Source organism: Oncorhynchus gorbuscha, unplaced genomic scaffold, assembly GCF_021184085.1.
Source record: "Oncorhynchus gorbuscha isolate QuinsamMale2020 ecotype Even-year unplaced genomic scaffold, OgorEven_v1.0 Un_scaffold_1096, whole genome shotgun sequence".
Lineage (NCBI taxonomy): Eukaryota > Metazoa > Chordata > Actinopteri > Salmoniformes > Salmonidae > Oncorhynchus > Oncorhynchus gorbuscha.
Window position 1 is genome coordinate 83,633 of NW_025745982.1, and position 25,358 is coordinate 108,990.

General features: G+C 33.3%; 1 protein-coding gene and 8 non-coding genes across 9 annotated transcripts in view; 8 read left to right on the forward strand and 1 right to left on the reverse strand.

The window, feature by feature from the left end:
- The first annotated feature begins 442 nt into the window (after positions 1 to 442).
- trnam-cau lies at positions 443 to 515 on the forward strand. The gene has a single exon. It is a non-coding gene; the product is annotated as a tRNA-Met (tRNA).
- Positions 516 to 1,141: 626 nt separating this feature from the next.
- trnam-cau lies at positions 1,142 to 1,214 on the forward strand. Its single transcript has one exon. It is a non-coding gene; the product is annotated as a tRNA-Met (tRNA).
- A 1,665-nt stretch (positions 1,215 to 2,879) lies between these two features.
- On the forward strand, positions 2,880 to 2,952 carry trnam-cau. Its single transcript has one exon. It is a non-coding gene; the product is annotated as a tRNA-Met (tRNA).
- A 281-nt stretch (positions 2,953 to 3,233) lies between these two features.
- On the forward strand, positions 3,234 to 3,306 carry trnam-cau. Its single transcript has one exon. It is a non-coding gene; the product is annotated as a tRNA-Met (tRNA).
- Positions 3,307 to 3,583: 277 nt separating this feature from the next.
- On the forward strand, positions 3,584 to 3,656 carry trnam-cau. Its single transcript has one exon. It is a non-coding gene; the product is annotated as a tRNA-Met (tRNA).
- A 628-nt stretch (positions 3,657 to 4,284) lies between these two features.
- trnam-cau lies at positions 4,285 to 4,357 on the forward strand. The gene has a single exon. It is a non-coding gene; the product is annotated as a tRNA-Met (tRNA).
- Positions 4,358 to 4,628: 271 nt separating this feature from the next.
- trnam-cau lies at positions 4,629 to 4,701 on the forward strand. Its single transcript has one exon. It is a non-coding gene; the product is annotated as a tRNA-Met (tRNA).
- A 7,268-nt stretch (positions 4,702 to 11,969) lies between these two features.
- Positions 11,970 to 12,042, forward strand: trnam-cau. Its single transcript has one exon. It is a non-coding gene; the product is annotated as a tRNA-Met (tRNA).
- Positions 12,043 to 15,032: 2,990 nt separating this feature from the next.
- Positions 15,033 to 25,358, reverse strand: part of LOC124021241 — a 39,735-nt gene continuing 29,409 nt past the window's right edge. The window contains exons 8-9 of the mRNA XM_046336590.1: positions 16,186 to 16,227; positions 15,033 to 15,281 (exon numbers count right to left, since the gene is read on the reverse strand). Of these exons, the coding sequence (XP_046192546.1) occupies positions 15,224 to 15,281; positions 16,186 to 16,227 (100 nt within the window). The 3' untranslated portion in view covers positions 15,033 to 15,223. The remainder of the gene's footprint in view (positions 15,282 to 16,185; positions 16,228 to 25,358) is intronic.

Here is a 25,358-nt window from a genome sequence, read left to right on the forward strand (position 1 = left end):
ACATTTTGGCACGGTGGTTTCAACATCACTGTAAAAATCTGACGTTCGGTATCGATATTTTTTTTCTTCTTTTTGGATATTTTTACAAGAAGGGCCTTGTTAGCGCAGTAGGTAGCGCGTCAGTCTCATAATCTGAAGGTCGTGAGTTCGATCCTCACACGGGGCAGCAAACCTTTTAAAAAGACAGTGTTGGCTGAAGGTGAAAATGAATACACTGTCGTTTTGGACTTTCACACAATACATACTTTTGTCAAGGTGGATACCACATCGTAAGGTCCATATCGATATGTATTACTTTAGAATGAAATCAATCTTTTTTCTCAGGGTTGTCGAATTTCATATCATCCATACATTTTGGCACGGTGGTTTCAAAATCACTGTAAAAATCTGACGTTCGGGAATCGATATTTTTTTCTTTATTTTGGATATTTTTGCAAGAAGGGCCTCGTTAGCGCAGTAGGTAGCGCGTCAGTCTCATAATCTGAAGGTCGTGAGTTCGATCCTCACACGGGGCAGCAAACCTTTCAAAAAGACAGTGTTGGCTGAAAATGAATTCACTGTTGTTTTGGACTTTCACACAATACATACTTTTGTCAAGGTGGATACCACATCGTAAGGTCCATATCGATATGTATTACTTTAGAATGAAATCAATCTTTTTTTCTCAGGAGTTGTCGAATTTCAGACCATACATACATTTTGGCACGGTGGTTTCAACATCACTGTCAAAATCTGACGTTCGGTATGATATTTTTTTCTTCATTTTGGATATTTTGCAAGAAGGGCCTCGTTAGCGCAGTAGGTAGCACGTCAGTCTCATAATCTGAAGGTCATGAGTTCGATCCTCACACGGGGCAGCAAAGCTTTCAAAAAGACAGTGTTGGCTGAAGATGAAGTGAAAATGAATTCACTGTCGTTTTGTACTTTCAAACACAATACATACTTTTGTCAAGGTGGATACCACATCGTAAGGTCCATATCGATATGTATTACTTTAGAATGAAATCAATCTTTTTTCTCAGGGGTTGTCGAATTTCAGACGATACATACATTTTGGCACGGTGGTTTCAACATCACTGTAAAAATCTGACGTTCGGGAATCGATATTTTTTTCTTCATTTTGGATATTTTTGCAAGAAGGGCCTCGTTAGCGCAGTAGGTAGCGTGTCAGTCTCATAATCTGAAGGTCGTGAGTTCGATCCTCACACGGGGCAGCAAACCTTTTAAAAAGACAGTGTTGGCTGAAGGTGAAAATGAATACATTGTTGTTTTGGACTTTCACACAATACATACTTTTGTCAAGGTGGATACCACATCGTAAGGTCCATATCGATATGTATTACTTTAGAATGAAATCAATCTTTTTTCTCAGGGTTGTCGAATTTCAGATCATACATACATTTTGGCACGGTGGTTTCAACATCACTGTCAAAATCTGAAGTTCGGTATCGATATTTTTTTTTCTTCTTTTTGGATATTTTTACAAGAAGGGCCTCGTTAGCGCAGTAGGTACCGCGTCAGTCTCATAATCTGAAGGTCTTGAGTTCGATCCTCACACTGTGCAGCAAACCTTTTAAAAAAACAGTGTTGGCTGAAGGTGAAAATGAATACACTGTCGTTTTGTACTTTCACACAATACATACTTTTGTCAAGGTGGATACCACATCGTAAGGTCCATATCGATATGTATTAATTTAGAATGAAATCAATCTTTTTTTATTAGGGGTTGTCGAATTTCAGACCATACATACATTTTGGCACGGTGGTTTCAACATCACTGTAAAAATCTGAAGTTCGGTATCAATATTTTTTCTTCTTCTTTTTGGATATTTTTACAAGAAGGGCCTCGTTAGCGCAGTAGGTAGCGCGTCAGTCTCATAATCTGAAGGTCGTGAGTTCGATCATCACACGGGGCAGCAAACCTTTCAAAAAGACAGTGTTGGCTGAAAAGGAATTCACTGTTGTTTTGGACTTTCACAAAATACATACTTTTGTCAAGGTGGATACCACATCGTAAGGTCCATATCGATATGTATTACTTTAGAATGAAATCAATCTTTTTTCTCAGGGATTGTCGAATTTCAGACGATACATACATTTTGGCACGGTGGTTTCAACATCACTGTCAAAATCTGAAGTCGGTATCGATATTTTGTTTTCTTCTTTTTGGAAATCTTTACATGAATGGCCTTGTTAGCGCAGCAGGTAGCGTGTCAGTCTCATAATCTGAAGGTCGTGAGTTCGATCCTCACACAGGGCAGCAAACCTTTTAAAAAGACAGTGTTGGCTGAAGGTGAAAATGAATACATTGTCGTTTTGGACTTTCACACAATACATACTTTTGTCAAGGTGGATACCACATCGTAAGGTCCATATCGATATGTATTACTTTAGAATGAAATCAATCTTTTTTCTCAGGGGTTGTCGAATTTCAGACCATACATACATTTTGGCACGGTGGTTTCAACATCACTGTCAAAATCTGAAGTCGGTATCGATATTTTTTTCTTTATTTTGGATATTTTTGCAAGAATGGCCTCGTTAGCGCAGTAGGTAGCGCGTTAGTCTCATAATCCTAAAGTCGTGAGTTCGATCCACACACGGGGCAGCAAACCTTTCAAAAAGACAGTGTTGGCTGAAAAGGAATTCACTGTTGTTTTGGACTTTCACAGAATACATACTTTTGTCAAGGTGGATACCACATCGTAAGGTCCATATCGATATGTATTACTTTAGAATGAAATCAATCTTTTTTTCTCAGGGGTTGTCGAATTTCAGACGATACATACATTTTGGCACGGTGGTTTTAACATCACTGTAAAAATCTGCCGTTCGGGAATCTATATTTTTTTCTTCATTTTGGATATTTTACAAGAAGGGCCTCGTTAGCGCAGTAGGTAGCGCGTCAGTCTCATAATCTGAAGGTCGTGAGTTCGATCCTCACACGGGGCAGCAAAACTTTCAAAAAGACAGTGTTGGCTCAAGATGAAGTGAAAATGAATTCACTGTTGTTTTGTACTTTCACACAATACACACTTTTGTCAAGGTGGATACCACATCGTAAGGTCCATATCGATATGTATTACTTTAGAATGAAATCAATCTTTTTTCTCAGGGGTTGTCGAATTTCAGACCATACATACATTTTGGCACGGTGGTTTCAACATCACTGTAAAAATCTGACGTTCGGTATCGATATTTTTTTCTTCTTTTTGGATATTTTTTCAAGAAGGGCCTCGTTAGCGCAGTAGGTAGCGCGTCAGTCTCATAATCTGAAGGTCGTGAGTTCGATCCTCACACGGGGCAGCAAATCTTTTAAAAAGACAGTGTTGGCTGAAGGTGAAAATGAATACACTGTCGTTTTGGACTTTCACACAATACATACTTTTGTCAAGGTGGATACCACATCGTAAGGTCCATATCTATATGTATTACTTTAGAATGAAATCAATCTTTTTTCTCAGGGGTTGTCGAATTTCAGACGATACATACATTTTGGCAAGGTGGTTTCAACATCACTGTAAAAATCTGACGTTCGGGAATCGATATTTTTTTCTTCATTTTGGATATTTTTGCAAGAAGGGCCTCGTTAGCGCAGTAGGTAGCGTGTCAGTCTCATAATCTGAAGGTCGTGAGTTCGATCCTCACACGGGGCAGCAAACCTTTCAAAAAGACAGTGTTGGCTGAAGGTGAAAATGAATTCACTGTTGTTTTGGACTTTCACACAATACATACTTTTGTCAAGGTGGATACCACATCGTAAGGTCCATATCGATATGTATTACTTTAGAATGAAATCAATCTTTTTTCTCAGGGTTGTCGAATTTCATATCAGACATACATTTTGGCACGGTGGTTTCAACATCACTGTCAAAATCTGAAGTCGGTATCGATATTTTTTTTTCTTCTTTTTGGATATTTTTACAAGAAGGGCCTCGTTAGCGCAGTAGGTAGCGCGTCAGTCTCATAATCTGAAGGTCGTGAGTTCGATCCTCACACTGGGGCAGCAAACCTTTTAAAAAGACAGTGTTGGCTGAAGGTGAAAATGAATACACTGTCGTTTTGGACTTTCACACAATACATACTTTTGTCAAGGTGGATACCACATCGTAAGGTCCATATCGATATGTATTACTTTAGAATGAAATCAATCTTTTTTTCTCAGGGGTTGTCGAATTTCAGACCATACATACATTTTGGCACGGTGGTTTCAACATCACTGTAAAAATCTGAAGTTCGGTATCAATATTTTTTTTCTTCCTTTTGGATATTTTTACAAGAAGGGCCTCGTTAGCGCAGTAGGTAGCGCGTCAGTCTCATAATCTGAAGGTCGTGAGTTCGATCCTCACACGGGGCAGCAAACCTTTCAAAAAGACAGTGTTGGCTGAAAATGAATTCACTGTTGTTTTGGACTTTCACACAATACATACTTTTGTCAAGGTGGATACCACATCGTAAGGTCCATATCGATATGTATTACTTTAGAATGAAATCAATCTTTTTTCTCAGGGGTTGTCGAATTTCAGACCATACATACATTTTGGCACGGTGGTTTCAACATCACTGTCAAAATCTGAAGTCGGTATCGATATTTTGTTTTCTTCTTTTTGGATATTTTTACATGAAGGGCCTTGTTAGCGCAGTAGGTAGCGTGTCAGTCTCATAATCTGAAGGTCGTGAGTTCGATCCTCACACAGGGCAGCAAACCTTTTAAAAAGACAGTGTTGGCTGAAGGTGAAAATGAATACATTGTCGTTTTGGACTTTCACACAATACATACTTTTGTCAAGGTGGATACCACATCGTAAGGTCCATATCGATATGTATTACTTTAGAATGAAATCAATCTTTTTTCTCAGGGGTTGTCGAATTTCAGACCATACATACATTTTGGCACGGTGGTTTCAACATCACTGTCAAAATCTGAAGTCGGTATCGATATTTTTTTCTTTATTTTGGATATTTTTGCAAGAATGGCCTCGTTAGCGCAGTAGGTAGCGCGTTAGTCTCATAATCCTAAAGTCGTGAGTTCGATCCACACACGGGGCAGCAAACCTTTCAAAAAGACAGTGTTGGCTGAAAAGGAATTCACTGTTGTTTTGGACTTTCACAGAATACATACTTTTGTCAAGGTGGATACCACATCGTAAGGTCCATATCGATATGTATTACTTTAGAATGAAATCAATCTTTTTTCTCAGGGGTTGTCGAATTTCAGACGATACATACATTTTGGCACGGTGGTTTTAACATCACTGTAAAAATCTGCCGTTCGGGAATCTATATTTTTTTCTTCATTTTGGATATTTTACAAGAAGGGCCTCGTTAGCGCAGTAGGTAGGGCGTCAGTCTCATAATCTGAAGGTCGTGAGTTCGATCCTCACACGGGGCAGCAAAACTTTCAAAAAGACAGTGTTGGCTCAAGATGAAGTGAAAATGAATTCACTGTTATTTTGTACTTTCACACAATACACACTTTTGTCAAGGTGGATACCACATCGTAAGGTCCATATCGATATGTATTACTTTAGAATGAACTCAATCTTTTTTTCTCAGGAGTTGTCGAATTTCAGACCATACATACATTTTGGCACGGTGGTTTCAACATCACTGTAAAAATCTGACGTTCGGTATCGATATTTTTTTTTCTTCTTTTTGGATATTTTTTCAGGAAGGGCCTCGTTAGCGCAGTAGGTAGCCCGTCAGTCTCATAATCTGAAGGTTGTGATTTCGATCCTCACACGGGGCAGCAAATCTTTTAAAAAGACAGTGTTGGCTGAAGGTGAAAATGAATACACTGTCGTTTTGGACTTTCACACAATACATACTTTTGTCAAGGTGGATACCACATCGTAAGGTCCATATCGATATGTATTACTTTAGAATGAAATCAATCTTTTTTTCTCAGGGATTGTCGAATTTCATATCAGCCATACATTTTGGCACGGTGGTTTCAAAATCACTGTAAAAATCTGACGTTCGGGAATCGATATTTTTTTCTTTATTTTGGATATTTACGCAAGAAGGGCCTCGTTAGCGCAGTAGGTAGCGCGTCAGTCTCATAATCTGAAGGTCGTGAGTTCGATCCTCACACGGGCAGCAAACCTTTCAAAAAGACAGTGTTGGCTGAAAATGAATTCACTGTTGTTTTGGACTTTCACACAATACATACTTTTGTCAAGGTGGATACCACATCGTAAGGTCCATATCGATATGTATTACTTTAGAATGAAATCAATCTTTTTTTCTCAGGAGTTGTCGAATTTCAGACCATACATACATTTTGGCACGGTGGTTTCAACATCACTGTCAAAATCTGACGTTCGGTAGTGATATTTTTTTCTTCATTTTGGATATTTTGGCAAAAAGGGCCTCGTTAGCGCAGTAGGTAGCACGTCAGTCTCATAATCTGAAGGTCATGATTTCGATCCTCACACGGGGCAGCAAAGCTTTCAAAAAGACAGTGTTGGCTGAAGATGAAGTGAAAATGAATTCACTGTCGTTTTGTACTTTCAAACAATACATACTTTTGTCAAGGTGGATACCACATCGTAAGGTCCATATCTATATGTATTACTTTAGAATGAAATCAATCTTTTTGTCTCAGGGGTTGTCGAATTTCAGACGATACATACATTTTGGCAAGGTGGTTTCAACATCACTGTAAAAATCTGACGTTCGGGAATCGATATTTTTTTCTTCATTTTGGAAATTGTTGCAAGAAGGGCCTCGTTAGTGCAGTAGGTAGCGTGTCAGTCTCATAATCTGAAGGTAGTTAGTTCGATCCTCACACAGGGCAGCAAACCTTTTAAAAAGACAGTGTTGGCTGAAGGTGAAAATGAATACATTGTTGTTTTGGACTTTCACACAATACATACTTTTGTCAAGGTGGATACCACATCGTAAGGTCCATATCGATATGTATTACTTTAGAATGAAATCAATCTTTTTTTCTCAGGGATTGTCGAATTTCATATCAGCCATACATTTTGGCACGGTGGTTTCAACATCACTGTCAAAATCTGAAGTCGGTATCGATATTTTTTTTTCTTCTTTTTGGATATTTTTACAAGAAGGGCCTCTTTAGCGCAGTAGGTACCGCGTCAGTCTCATAATCTGAAGGTCTTGAGTTCGATCCTCACACTGTGCAGCAAAACTTTTAAAAAAACAGTGTTGGCTGAAGGTGAAAATGAATACACTGTCGTTTTGTACTTTCACACAATACATACTTTTGTCAAGGTGGATACCACATCGTAAGGTCCATATCGATATGTATTAATTTAGAATGAAATCAATCTTTTTTTATTAGGGGTTGTCGAATTTCAGACCATACATACATTTTGGCACGGTGGTTTCAACATCACTGTAAAAATCTGAAGTTCAGTATCAATATTTTTTCTTCTTCTTTTTGTATATTTTTACAAGAAGGGCCTCGTTAGCGCAGTAGGTAGCGCGTCATTCTCATAATCTGAAGGTCGTGAGTTCGATCATCACACGGGGCAGCAAACCTTTCAAAAAGACAGTGTTGGCTGAAAAGGAATTCACTGTTGTTTTGGACTTTCACAAAATACATACTTTTGTCAAGGTGGATACCACATCGTAAGGTCCATATCGATATGTATTACTTTAGAATGAAATCAATCTTTTTTTCTCAGGGGTTGTCGAATTTCAGACCATACATACATTTTGGCACGGTGGTTTCAACATCACTGTCAAAATCTGAAGTCGGTATCGATATTTTTTTTCTTCATTTTGGATATTTTTACAAGAAAGTGCCTCGTTAGGGCAGTAGGTAGTGCGTCAGTCTCATAATCTGAAGGTCGTGAGTTCGATCCTCACACGGGGCAGCAAAACTTTAAAAAGACAGTGTTGCTCAAGATGAAGTGAAAATGAATTCACTGTTATTTTGTACTTTCACACAATACATACTTTTGTCAAGGTGGATACCACATCGTAAGGTCCATATCGATATGTATTACTTTAGAATGAAATCAATCTTTTTTTCTCAGGAGTTGTCGAATTTCAGACCATACATACATTTTGGCACGGTGGTTTCAACATCACTGTCAAAATCTGAAGTCGGTATCGATATTTTTTTCTTCATTTTGGATATTTTTGCAAGAATGGCCTTGTTAGCGCAGTAGGTAGCGCGTTAGTCTCATAATCCTAAGGTCGTGAGTTCGATCCACACACTGGGCAGCAAACCTTTCAAAAAGACAGTGTTGGCTGAAAAGGAATTCACTGTTGTTTTGGACTTTCACACAATACATACTTTTGTCAAGGTGGATACCACATCGTAAGGTCCATATCGATATGTATTACTTTAGAATGAAATCAATCTTTTTTTCTCAGGGGTTGTCGAATTTCAGACGATACATACATTTTGGCACGGTGGTTTTAACATCACTGTAAAAATCTGCCGTTCGGGAATCTATATTTTTTTCTTCATTTTGGATATTTTACAAGAAGGGCCTCGTTAGCGCAGTAGGTAGGCGTCAGTCTCATAATCTGAAGGTCGTGAGTGCGATCCTCACACGGGGCAGCAAAACTTTCAAAAAGACAGTGTTGGCTCAAGATGAAGTGAAAATGAATTCACTGTTATTTTGTACTTTCACACAATACACACTTTTGTCAAGGTGGATACCACATTGTAAGGTCCATATCGATATGTATTACTTTAGAATGAAATCAATCTTTTTTTCTCAGGGGTTGTCGAATTTCAGACCATACATACATTTTGGCACGGTGGTTTCAACATCACTGTCAAAATCTGAAGTCGGTATCGATATTTTTTTCTTTATTTTGGATATTTTTGCAAGAATGGCCTCGTTAGCGCAGTAGGTAGCGCGTTAGTCTCATAATCCTAAAGTCGTGAGTTCGATCCACACACGGGGCAGCAAACCTTTCAAAAAGACAGTGTTGGCTGAAAATGAATTCAATGTTGTTTTGGACTTTCACAGAATACATACTTTTGTCAAGGTGGATACCACATCGTAAGGTCCATATCGATATGTATTACTTTAGAATGAAATCAATCTTTTTTCTCAGGGGTTGTCGAATTTCAGACGATACATACATTTTGGCACGGTGGTTTTAACATCACTGTAAAAATCTGCCGTTCGGGAATCTATATTTTTTTCTTCATTTTGGATATTTTACAAGAAGGGCCTCGTTAGCGCAGTAGGTAGGGCGTCAGTCTCATAATCTGAAGGTCGTGAGTGCGATCCTCACACGGGGCAGCAAAACTTTCAAAAAGACAGTGTTGGCTCAAGATGAAGTGAAAATGAATTCACTGTTATTTTGTACTTTCACACAATACACACTTTTGTCAAGGTGGATACCACATCGTAAGGTCCATATCGATATGTATTACTTTAGAATGAACTCAATCTTTTTTTCTCAGGAGTTGTCGAATTTCAGACCATACATACATTTTGGCACGGTGGTTTCAACATCACTGTAAAAATCTGACGTTCGGTATCGATATTTTTTTCTTCTTTTTGGATATTTTTTCAGGAAGGGCCTCGTTAGCGCAGTAGGTAGCCCGTCAGTCTCATAATCTGAAGGTTGTGATTTCGATCCTCACACGGGGCAGCAAATCTTTTAAAAAGACAGTGTTGGCTGAAGGTTAAAATGAATACACTGTCGTTTTGGACTTTCACACAATACATACTTTTGTCAAGGTGGATACCACATCGTAAGGTCCATATCGATATGTATTACTTTAGATTGAAATCAATCTTTTTTTCTCAGGAGTTGTCGAATTTCAGACCAGACATACATTTTGGCACGGTGGTTTCAACATCACTGTCAAAATCTGAAGTCGGTATCGATATTTTTTTCTTCATTTTGGATATTTTTGCAAGAATGGCCTCGTTAGCGCAGTAGGTAGCGCGTTAGTCTCATAATCCTAAGGTCGTGAGTTCGATCCACACACGGGGCAGCAAACCTTTCAAAAAGACAGTGTTGGCTGAAAAGGAATTCACTGTTGTTTTGGACTTTCACACAATACATACTTTTGTCAAGGTGGATACCACATCGTAAGGTCCATATCGATATGTATTACTTTAGAATGAAATCAATCTTTTTTCTCAGGGGTTGTCGAATTTCAGACCATACATACATTTTGGCACGGTGGTTTCAACATCACTGTAAAAATCTGACGTTCGGGAATCGATATTTTTTTCTTCATTTTGGATATTTTTGCAAGAAGGGCCTCGTTAGCGCAGTAGGTAGCGCGTCAGTCTCATAATCTGAAGGTCATGAGTTCGATCCTCACACGGGGCAGCAAAGCTTTCAAAAAGACAGTGTTGGCTGAAGATGAAGTGAAAATGAATTCACTGTCGTTTTGGACTTTCACACAATACATACTTTTGTCAAGGTGGATACCACATCGTAAGGTCCATATCGATATGTATTACTTTAGAATGAAATCAATCTTTTTTTCTCAGGGGTTGTCGAATTTCAGACCAGACATACATTTTGGCACGGTGGTTTCAACATCACTGTAAAAATCTGACGTTCGGTATCAATATTTATTTTTATTCTTTTTGGATATTTTTTACAAGAAGGGCCTTGTTAGCGCAGTAGGTAGCGCGTCAGTCTCATAATCTGAAAGTCGTGAGTTCGATCCTCACACGGGGCAGCAAATGTTTTAAAAAGACAGTGTTGGCTGAAGGTGAAAATGAATACACTGTCGTTTTGGACTTTCACACAATACATACTTTTGTCAAGGTGGATACCACATCGTAAGGTCCATATCGATATGTATTACTTTAGAATGAAATCAATCTTTTTTCTCAGGGGTTGTCGAATTTCAGACCATACATACATTTTGGCACGGTGGTTTCAACATCACTGTCAAAATCTGAAGTCGGTATCGATATTTTTTTTTCTTTATTTTGGATATTTTTGCAAGAATGGCCTCGTTAGCGCAGTAGGTAGCGCGTTAGTCTCATAATCCTAAAGTCGTGAGTTCGATCCACACACGGGGCAGCAAACCTTTCAAAAAGACAGTGTTGGCTGAAAATGAATTCAATGTTGTTTTGGACTTTCACAGAATACATACTTTTGTCAAGGTGGATACCACATCGTAAGGTCCATATCGATATGTATTACTTTAGAATGAAATCAATCTTTTTCTCAGGGGTTGTCGAATTTCAGACGATACATACATTTTGGCACGGTGGTTTTAACATCACTGTAAAAATCTGCCGTTCGGGAATCTATATTTTTTTCTTCATTTTGGATATTTTACAAGAAGGGCCTCGTTAGCGCAGTAGGTAGGGCGTCAGTCTCATAATCTGAAGGTCGTGAGTGCGATCCTCACACGGGGCAGCAAAACTTTCAAAAAGACAGTGTTGGCTCAAGATGAAGTGAAAATGAATTCACTGTTATTTTGTACTTTCACACAATACACACTTTTGTCAAGGTGGATACCACATCGTAAGGTCCATATCGATATGTATTACTTTAGAATGAAATCAATCTTTTTTCTCAGGAGTTGTCGAATTTCAGACCATACATACATTTTGGCACGGTGGTTTCAACATCACTGTAAAAATCTGACGTTCGGTATCGATATTTTTTTTTCTACTTTTTGGATATTTTTTCAGGAAGGGCCTCGTTAGCGCAGTAGGTAGCCCGTCAGTCTCATAATCTGAAGGTTGTGATTTCGATCCTCACACGGGGCAGCAAATGTTTTAAAAAGACAGTGTTGGCTGAAGGTGAAAATGAATACACTGTCGTTTTGGACTTTCACACAATACATACTTTTGTCAAGGTGGATACCACATCGTAAGGTCCATATCGATATGTATTACTTTAGAATGAAATCAATCTTTTTTCTCAGGGTTGTCGAATTTCAGACCATACATACATTTTGGCACGGTGGTTTCAACATCACTGTAAAAATCTGACGTTCGGGAATCGATATTTTTTTCTTTATTTTGGATATTTTTGCAAGAAGGGCCTCGTTAGCGCAGTAGGTAGCGCGTCAGTCTCATAATCTGAAGGTCGTGAGTTCGATCCTCACACGGGGCAGCAAACCTTTCAAAAAGACAGTGTTGGCTGAAAATGAATTCACTGTTGTTTTGGACTTTCACACAATACATACTTTTGTCAAGGTGGATACCACATCGTAAGGTCCATATCGATATGTATTACTTTAGAATGAAATCAATCTTTTTTTCTCAGGAGTTGTCGAATTTCAGACCATACATACATTTTGGCACGGTGGTTTCAACATCACTGTCAAAATCTGACGTTCGGTAGTGATATTTTTTTCTTCATTTTGGATATTTTGGCAAAAAGGGCCTCGTTAGCGCAGTAGGTAGCACGTCAGTCTCATAATCTGAAGGTCATGAGTTCGATCCTCACACGGGGCAGCAAAGCTTTCAAAAAGACAGTGTTGGCTGAAGATGAAGTGAAAATGAATTCACTGTCGTTTTGGACTTTCAAACAATACATACTTTTGTCAAGGTGGATACCACATCGTAAGGTCCATATCGATATGTATTACTTTAGAATGAAATCAATCTTTTTTCTCAGGGGTTGTCGAATTTCAGACCATACATACATTTTGGCACGGTGGTTTCAACATCACTGTAAAAATCTGACGTTCGGGAATCGATATTTTTTTCTTCATTTTGGATATTTTTGCAAGAAGGGCCTCGTTAGCGCAGTAGGTAGCGTGTCAGTCTCATAATCTGAAGGTCGTGAGTTCGATCCTCACACAGGGCAGCAAACCTTTTAAAAAGACAGTGTTGGCTGAAGGTGAAAATGAATACATTGTTGTTTTGGACTTTCACACAATACATACTTTTGTCAAGGTGGATACCACATCGTAAGGTCCATATCGATATGTATTACTTTAGAATGAAATCAATCTTTTTTTCTCAGGGGTTGTCGAATTTCAGACCATACATACATTTTGGCACGGTGGTTTCAACATCACTGTAAAAATCTGAAGTTCTGTATCAATATTTTTTCTTCTTCTTTTTGGATATTTTTACAAGAAGGGCCTCGTTAGCGCAGTAGGTAGTGCGTCAGTCTCATAATCTGAAGGTCGTGAGTTCGATCCTCACACGGGGCAGCAAACCTTTCAAAAAGACAGTGTTGGCTGAAAAGGAATTCACTGTTGTTTTGGACTTTCACACAATACATACTTTTGTCAAGGTGGATACCACATCGTAAGGTCCATATCGATATGTATTACTTTAGAATGAAATCAATCTTTTTTCTCAGGGGTTGTCGAATTTCAGACCATACATACATTTTGGCACGGTGGTTTCAACATCACTGTCAAAATCTGAAGTCGGTATCGATATTTTTTTCTTTATTTTGGATATTTTTGCAAGAATGGCCTCGTTAGCGCAGTAGGTAGCGCGTTAGTCTCATAATCCTAAAGTCGTGAGTTCGATCCACACACGGGGCAGCAAACCTTTCAAAAAGACAGTGTTGGCTGAAAATGAATTCAATGTTGTTTTGGACTTTCACAGAATACACACTTTTGTCAAGGTGGATACCACATCAGAAGGTCCATATCGATATGTATTACTTTAGAATGAAATCAATCTTTTTTCTCAGGGGTTGTCGAATTTCAGACGATACATACATTTTGGCACGGTGGTTTTAACATCACTGTAAAAATCTGCCGTTCGGGAATCTATATTTTTTTCTTCATTTTGGATATTTTACAAGAAGGGCCTCGTTAGCGCAGTAGGTAGGGCGTCAGTCTCATAATCTGAAGGTCGTGAGTGCGATCCTCACACGGGGCAGCAAAACTTTCAAAAAGACAGTGTTGGCTCAAGATGAAGTGAAAATGAATTCACTGTTATTTTGTACTTTCACACAATACACACTTTTGTCAAGGTGGATACCACATTGTAAGGTCCATATCGATATGTATTACTTTAGAATGAAATCAATCTTTTTTTCTCAGGGGTTGTCGAATTTCAGACCATACATACATTTTGGCACGGTGGTTTCAACATCACTGTCAAAATCTGAAGTTCGGTATCGATATTTTTTTTTTATTTTGGATATTTTTGCAAGAATGGCCTCGTTAGCGCAGTAGGTAGCGCGTTAGTCTCATAATCCTAAAGTCGTGAGTTCGATCCACACACGGGGCAGCAAACCTTTCAAAAAGACAGTGTTGGCTGAAAATGAATTCAATGTTGTTTTGGACTTTCACAGAATACATACTTTTGTCAAGGTGGATACCACATCAGAAGGTCCATATCGATATGTATTACTTTAGAATGAAATCAATCTTTTTTCTCAGGGGTTGTCGAATTTCAGACGATACATACATTTTGGCACGGTGGTTTTAACATCACTGTAAAAATCTGCCGTTCGGGAATCTATATTTTTTCTTCATTTTGGATATTTTACAAGAAGGGCCTCGTTAGCGCAGTAGGTAGGGCGTCAGTCTCATAATCTGAAGGTCGTGAGTTCGATCCTCACACGGGGCAGCAAAACTTTCAAAAAGACAGTGTTGGCTCAAGATGAAGTGAAAATGAATTCACTGTTATTTTGTACTTTCACACAATACACACTTTTGTCAAGGTGGATACCACATTGTAAGGTCCATATCGATATGTATTACTTTAGAATGAAATCAATCTTTTTTTCTCAGGGGTTGTCGAATTTCAGACCATACATACATTTTGGCACGGTGGTTTCAACATCACTGTAAAAATCTGACGTTCGGTATCGATATTTTTTTTTCTACTTTTTGGATATTTTTTCAGGAAGGGCCTCGTTAGCGCAGTAGGTAGCGCGTCAGTCTCATAATCTGAAGGTCGTGAGTTCGATCCACACACGGGGCAGCAAACCTTTCAAAAAGACAGTGTTGGCTGAAGGTGAAAATGAATACACTGTCGTTTTGGACTTTCACACAATACATCCTTTGTCAAGGTGGATACCACATCGTAAGGTCCATATCGATATGTATTACTTTAGAATGAAATCAATCTTTTTTTCTCAGGGGTTGTCGAATTTCAGACCATACATACATTTTGGCACGGTGGTTACGTGTAAAACAGATCTTTATTTTTGTGTCACAGGAACAACAATACGGATAAATAAATTATATGTTTATTTGTAGAAAAAAAAGGCATAAAAGATCTTATTAACAGTCAGATAAACATATTATTATCATAGTCTTCTTCTTCTTCGTTGAGAGATGTTCTCGCACACGCACACAAACACACAGTCTGAGTCACACTCCAGTCTGATCCAGGTCCAGCCTGCGGCAGTCCGGGATTACAGATAGAGTCCTGGAGACAGACACACACTCCGTCAGTAACACAACAGACACTGCTCTGTTTTCTACTCTTGTATAGAAGGGAGGGGACTCTTGTAGATAAGGGAGGGGACTCTTGTAGAGAAGGGAGGGGACTCTTGTAGAGAAGGGAGGGGACTCTTGTAGAGAAGGGGGGACTCTTGTAGAGAAGGGGGGGACTCTTGTAGAGAAGGGGGGACTCTTGTAGAGAAGGGGGGCTCTTGTAGAGAAGGGGGGACTCTTTGTAGAGAAGGGGGGACTCTTGTAGAGAAGGGGGGACTCTTGTAGAGAAGGGGGACTCTTGTAGAGAAGGGGGGACTCTTGTAGAGAAGGGGGACTCTTGTAGAGAAGGGGGGACTCTTGTAGAGAAGGGGGGACTCTTGTAGAGAAGGGGGGACTCTTGTAGAGAGGGGGGACTCTTGTAGAGAAGGGGGGACTCTTGTAGAGAAGGGGGGACTCTTGTAGAGAAGGGGGGACTCTTGTAGAGAAGGGGGGACTCTTGTAGAGAAGGGGGGACTCTTGTAGGAGAAGGGGGGACTCTTGTAGAGAAGGGGGGACTCTTGTAGAGAAGGGGGGACTCTTGTAGAGAAGGGGGACTCTTGTAGAGAAGGGGGGACTCTTGTAGAGAAGGGGGGACTCTTGTAGAGAAGGGGGGACTCTTGTAGAGAAGGGGGGCTCTTGTAGAGAAGGGGGACTCTTGTAGAGAAGGGAGGGGACTCTTGTAGGAGAAGGGGGGACTCTTGTAGGAGAAGGGGGGACTCTTGTAGAGAAGGGGGACTCTTGTAGAGAAGGGGGGACTCTTGTAGAGAATGGGGGGGGACTCTTGTAGAGAATGGGGGGACTCTTGTAGAGAATGGGGGGCTCTTGTAGAGAAGGGGGTAGTGTGTTGTGAGACTTACTCTCTGATTAAGTCTGTGAGGTAGTGCCAGAAGGGGTCAGGCCTGGAGACAGAACAATACTGACATGTTACATACTGATATATTACATACTGATATATTACATACTGATATATTACATACTGATATATTACATACTGATATATTACATACTGATATATTACATACTGATATGTTACATACTGATATATTACATACTGATATATTACATACTGATATATTACATACTGATATATTACATACTGATATATTACATACTGATATGTTACATACTGATATATTACATACTGATATGTTACATACTGATATATTACATACTGATATATTACATACTGATATATTACATACTGATATGTTACCCCCCTGATATATTACATACTGATATATTACATACTGATATATTACATACTGATATGTTACATACTGATATATTACATATTACATACTGATATATTACATACTGATATATTACATACTGATATATTACATACTGATATATTACATACTGATATATTACATACTGATATATTACATACTGATTATTACATACTGATATATTACATACTGATATATTACATACTGATATATTACATACTGATATATTACATACTGATATATTACATACTGATATATTACATACTGATATATTACATACTGATATATTACATACTGATATATTACATACTGATATATTACATACTGATATATTACATACTGATATATTACATACTGATATATTACATACTGATATATTACATACTGATATATTACATACTGATATATTACATACTGATATATTACATACTGATATATTACATACTGATATATTACATACTGATATATTACATACTGATATATTACATACTGATATATTACATACTGATATATTACATACTGATATATTACATACTATTACATACTGATATTACATACTGATATATTACCCCCCTGATATATTACATACTGATATATTACATACTGATGATATTACATACTGATATATTACATACTGATATATTACATACCCATACTGATATATTACATACTGATATATTACATACTGATATATTACATACTGATATGTTACATACTGATATGTTACATACTGATATATTACATACTGATATATTACATACTGATATATTACATACTGATATATTACATACTGATATATTACATACTGATATATTACATACTGATATATTACATACTGATATGATATATTACATACTGATATATTACATACTGATATATTACATACTGATATATTACATACTGATATATTACATACTGATATGTTACATACTGATATATTACATACTGATATATTACATACTGATATATTACATACTGATACTGATATATTACATACTGATATATTACATACTGATATATTACATACTGATATATTACATACTGATATATTACATACTGATATATTACATACTGATATATTACATACTGATATATTACATACTGATATATTACATACTGATATATTACATACTGATATATTACATACTGATATATTACATACTGATATATTACATACTGATATATTACATACTGATATATTACATACTGATATATTACCCTGATATATTACATACTGATATATTACATACTGATATATTACTGATATACTGATATATTACATACTGATATATTACATACTGATATATTACATACTGATATATTACATACTGATATATTACATACTGATATATTACATACTGATATGTTACATACTGATATATTACATACTGATATATTACATACTGATATATTACATACTGATATATTACATACTGATATATTACATACTGATATATTACATACTGATATATTACATACTGATATATTACATACTGATATATTACATACTGATATATTACATACTGATATATTACATACTGATATATTACATACTGATATATTACATACTGATATATTACATACTGATATATTACATACTGATATATTACATACTGATATATTACATACTGATATATTACATACTGATATATTACATACTGATATATTACATACTGATATATTACATACTGATATATTACATACTGATATATTACATACTGATATATTACATACTGATATATTACATACTGATATATTACATACTGATATATTACATACTGATATATTACATACTGATATGTTACCCCCTGATATATTACATACTGATATATTACATACTGATATATTACATACTGATATATTACATACTGATATGTTACCCCCTGATATATTACATACTGATATGTTACCCCCCTGATATATTACATACTGATATATTACATACTGATATATTACATACTGATATATTACATACTGATATATTACATACTGATATATTACATACTGATATATTACATACTGATATGTTACATACTGATATATTTACTGATATGTTACTGATATATTACATTACTGATATATTACATACTGATATGTTACATACTGATATATTACATACTGATATATTACATACTGATATATTACATACTGATATGTTACATACTGATATATTACATACTGATATATTACATACTGATATATTACATACTGATATATTACATACTGATATGTTACATACTGATATATTACATACTGATATGTTACCCCCTGATATATTACATACTGATATATTACATACTGATATATTACATACTGATATGTTACATACTGATATATTACATACTGATATATTACATACTGATATGTTACATACTGATATGTTACATACTGATATATTACATACTGATATGTTACCCCCTGATATATTACATACTGATATGTTACCCCCTGATATATTACATACTGATATGTTACCCCCTGATATATTACATACTGATATATTACATACTGATATATTACATACTGATATATTACATACTGATATGTTACATACTGATATATTACATACTGATATGTTACATACTGATATATTACATACTGATATGTTACCCCCCTGATATATTACATACTGATATGTTACCCCCCTGATATATTACATACTGATATATTACATACTGATACATTACATACTGATATATTACATACTGATATATTACAGACTGATATATTACATACTGATATGTTACCCCCTGATATATTACATACTGATATATTACATACTGATATGTTACCCCCCTGATATGTTACATACTGATATATTACATACTGATATATTACATACTGATATATTACATACTGATATATTACATGCTGATACATTACATACTGATACATTACATACTGATATATTACATACTGATATATTACATACTGATATATTACATACTGATATATTACATACTGATATATTACATACTGATATGTTACCCCCTGATATATTACATACTGATATGTTACATACTGATACATTACATACTGATATATTACATACTGATATATTACATACTGATATGTTACCCCCTGATATATTACATACTGATATATTACATACTGATATATTACATACTGATACATTACATACTGATATATTACATACTGATACATTACATACTGATATATTACATACTGATATATTACATACTGATATATTACATACTGATATATTACATACTGATATATTACATACTGATATATTACATACTGATATATTACATACTGATATATTACATACTGATATATTACATACTGATATATTACATACTGATATATTACCCCCCTGATATATTACATACTGATATATTACATACTGATATATTACATACTGATATATTACATACTGATATATTACATACTGATATATTACATACTGATATATTACATACTGATATATTACATACTGATATATTACATACTGATATATTACATACTGATATATTACATACTGATATATTACATACTGATATATTACATACTGATATATTACATACTGATATATTACATACTGATATATTACATACTGATATATTACATACTGATATATTACATACTGATATATTACATACTGATATGTTACATACTGATATATTACATACTGATATATTACATACTGATATATTACATACTGATTACATACTGATATATTACATACTGATATATTACATACTGATATGTTACATACTGATATATTACATACTGATATATTACATACTGATATATTACATACTGATATATTACATACTGATATGTTACATACTGATATGTTACCCCCTGATATATTACATACTGATATATTACATACTGATATATTACATACTGATATATTACATACTGATATATTACATACTGATATATTACATACTGATATATTACATACTGATATGTTACATACTGATATATTACATACTGATATATTACATACTGATATATTACATACTGATATATTACATACTGATATATTACATACTGATATATTACATACTGATATATTACATACTGATATATTACATACTGATATATTACATACTGATATATTACATACTGATATGTTACTGATATATTACATACTGATATATTACATACTGATATATTACATACTGATATATTACATACTGATATATTACATACTGATATATTACATACTGATATATTACATACTGATATATTACATACTGATATATTACATACTGATATATTACATACTGATATATTACATACTGATATATTACATACTGATATATTACATACTGATATATTACATACTGATATGTTACATACTGATATATTACATACTGATATATTACATACTGATATATTACATACTGATATATTACATACTGATATATTACATACTGATATATTACATACTGATATATTACATACTGATATATTACATACTGATATATTACATACTGATATATTACATACTGATATATTACATACTGATATATTACATACTGATATATTACATACTGATATATTACATACTGATATATTACATACTGATATATTACATACTGATATATTACATACTGATATATTACATACTGATATATTACCCCTGATATATTACATACTGATATATTACATACTGATATATTACATACTGATATATTACATACTGATATATTACATACTGATATATTACATACTGATATATTACATACTGATATATTACATACTGATATATTACATACTGATATATTACATACTGATATATTACATACTGATATATTACATACTGATATATTACATACTGATATATTACATACTGATATATATTACATACTGATATATTACATACTGATATATTACATACTGATATATTACATACTGATATATTACATACTGATATATTACATACTGATATATTACATACTGATATGTTACCCCCTGATATATTACATACTGATATATTACATACTGATATATTACATACTGATATATTACATACTGATATATTACATACTGATATATTACATACTGATATATTACATACTGATATATTACATACTGATATGTTACATACTGATATGTTACATACTGATATATTACATACTGATATGTTACCCCCCTGATATATTACATACTGATATATTACATACTGATATGTTACCCCCCTGATATATTACATACTGATATATTACATACTGATATATTACATACTGATATATTACATACTGATATATTACATACTGATATATTACATACTGATATATTACATACTGATATGTTACATACTGATATATTACATACTGATATATTACATACTGATATGTTACATACTGATATATTACATACTGATATATTACATACTGATATATTACATACTGATATATTACCCCCCTGATATATTACATACTGATATATTACATACTGATATATTACATACTGATATATTACCCCCCTGATATATTACATACTGATATATTACATACTGATATATTACATACTGATATATTACATACTGATATATTACATACTGATATATTACATACTGATATATTACATACTGATATATTACATACTGATATATTACATACTGATATATTACATACTGATATATTACATACTGATATATTACATACTGATATATTACATACTGATATATTACCCCCTGATATATTACATACTGATATATTACATACTGATATATTACATACTGATATATTACATACTGATATATTACATACTGATATATTACATACTGATATATTACATACTGATATGTTACATACTGATATATTACATACTGATATGTTACATACTGATATATTACATACTGATATATTACATACTGATATGTTACCCCCCTGATATATTACATACTGATATATTACATACTGATATATTACATACTGATATGTTACATACTGATATATTACATACTGATATATTACATACTGATATATTACATACTGATATATTACATACTGATATATTACATACTGATATGTTACATACTGATATATTACATACTGATATATTACATACTGATATGTTACATACTGATATATTACATACTGATATATTACATACTGATATATTACATACTGATATATTACTGATATGTTACCCCTGATATATTACATACTGATATGTTACTGATATGATATATTACATACTGATATGTTACCCCTGATATATTACATACTGATATATTACATACTGATATATTACATACTGATATATTACATACTGATATATTACATACTGATATATTACATACTGATATATTACATACTGATATATTACATACTGTTACATACTGATATGTTACATACTGATATATTACATACTGATATGTTACATACTGATATATTACATACTGATATATTACATACTGATATATTACATACTGATATATTACATACTGATATATTACATACTGATATATTACATACTGATATATTACATACTGATATATTACATACTGATATATTACATACTGATATATTACATACTGATATATTACATACTGATATATTACATACTGATATATTACATACTGATATATTACATACTGATATATTACATACTGATATATTACATACTGATATATTACATACTGATATATTACATACTGATATATTACATACTGATATATTACATACTGATATATTACATACTGATATATTACATACTGATATATTACATACTGATATATTACATACTGATATATTACATACTGATATATTACATACTGATATATTACATACTGATATATTACATACTGATATATTACATACTGATATATTACATACTGATATATTACATACTGATATGTTACATACTGATATATTACATACTGATATATTACATACTGATATATTACATACTGATATATTACATACTGATATATTACATACTGATATATTACATACTGATATATTACATACTGATATATTACATACTGATATATTACATACTGATATATTACATACTGATATATTACATACTGATATATTACATACTGATATATTATACTGATATACTGATATATTACATACTGATATATTACATACTGATATATTACATACTGATATATTACATACTGATATATTACATACTGATATGTTACCCCTGATATATTACATACTGATATATTACCCCTGATATATTACATACTGATATATTACATACTGATATATTACATACTGATATATTACATACTGATATATTACATACTGATATACATTGATATGTTACTGATATATTACATACTGATATATTACATACTGATATATTACATACTGATATATTACATACTGATATATTACATACTGATATATTACATACTGATATGTTACATACTGATATATTACATACTGATATATTACATACTGATATATTACATACTGATATATTACATACTGATATATTACATACTGATATATTACATACTGATATATTACATACTGATATATTACATACTGATATATTACATACTGATATATTACATACTGATATATTACATACTGATATATTACATACTGATATATTACATACTGATATATTACATACTGTTACATACTGATATATTACATACTGATATATTACATACTGATATATTACATACTGATATATTACATACTGATATATTACATACTGATATATTACATACTGATATATTACATACTGATATATTACATACTGATATATTACATACTGATATGTTATACTGATATATTACATACTGATATATTACCCCTGATATATTACATACTGATATATTACATACTGATATATTACATACTGATATATTACATACTGATATATTACATACTGATATATTACCCCTGATATATTACATACTGATATATTACATACTGATATGTTACATACTGATATATTACATACTGATATATTACATACTGATATATTACATACTGATATATTACATACTGATATATTACATACTGATATATTACATACTGATATATTACATACTGATATATTACATACTGATATATTACATACTGATATATTACATACTGATATATTACATACTGATATGTTACATACTGATATTACATACTGATATATTACATACTGATATGTTACCCCCTGATATATTACATACTGATATATTACATACTGATATATTACATACTGATATGTTACCCCCCTGATATGTTACCCCCTGATATATTACATACTGATATGTTACCCCCCTGATATGTTACCCCCTGATATATTACATACTGATATATTACATACTGATATGTTACCCCCCTGATATATTACATACTGATATATTACATACTGATATATTACATACTGATATATTACATACTGATATATTACATACTGATATATTACATACTGATATGTTACATACTGATATGTTACCCCTGATATATTACATACTGATATATTACATACTGATATATTACATACTGATATATTACATACTGATATATTACATACTGATATATTACATACTGATATATTACATACTGATATATTACATACTGATATATTACATACTGATATATTACATACTGATATATTACATACTGATATATTACATACTGATATATTACATACTGATATATTACATACTGATATATTACATACTGATATATTACATACTGATATATTACATACTGATATATTACATACTGATATATTACTGATATGTTACCCCTGATATATTACATACTGATATATTACATACTGATATATTACATACTGATATATTACATACTGATATATTACATACTGATATATTACATACTGAT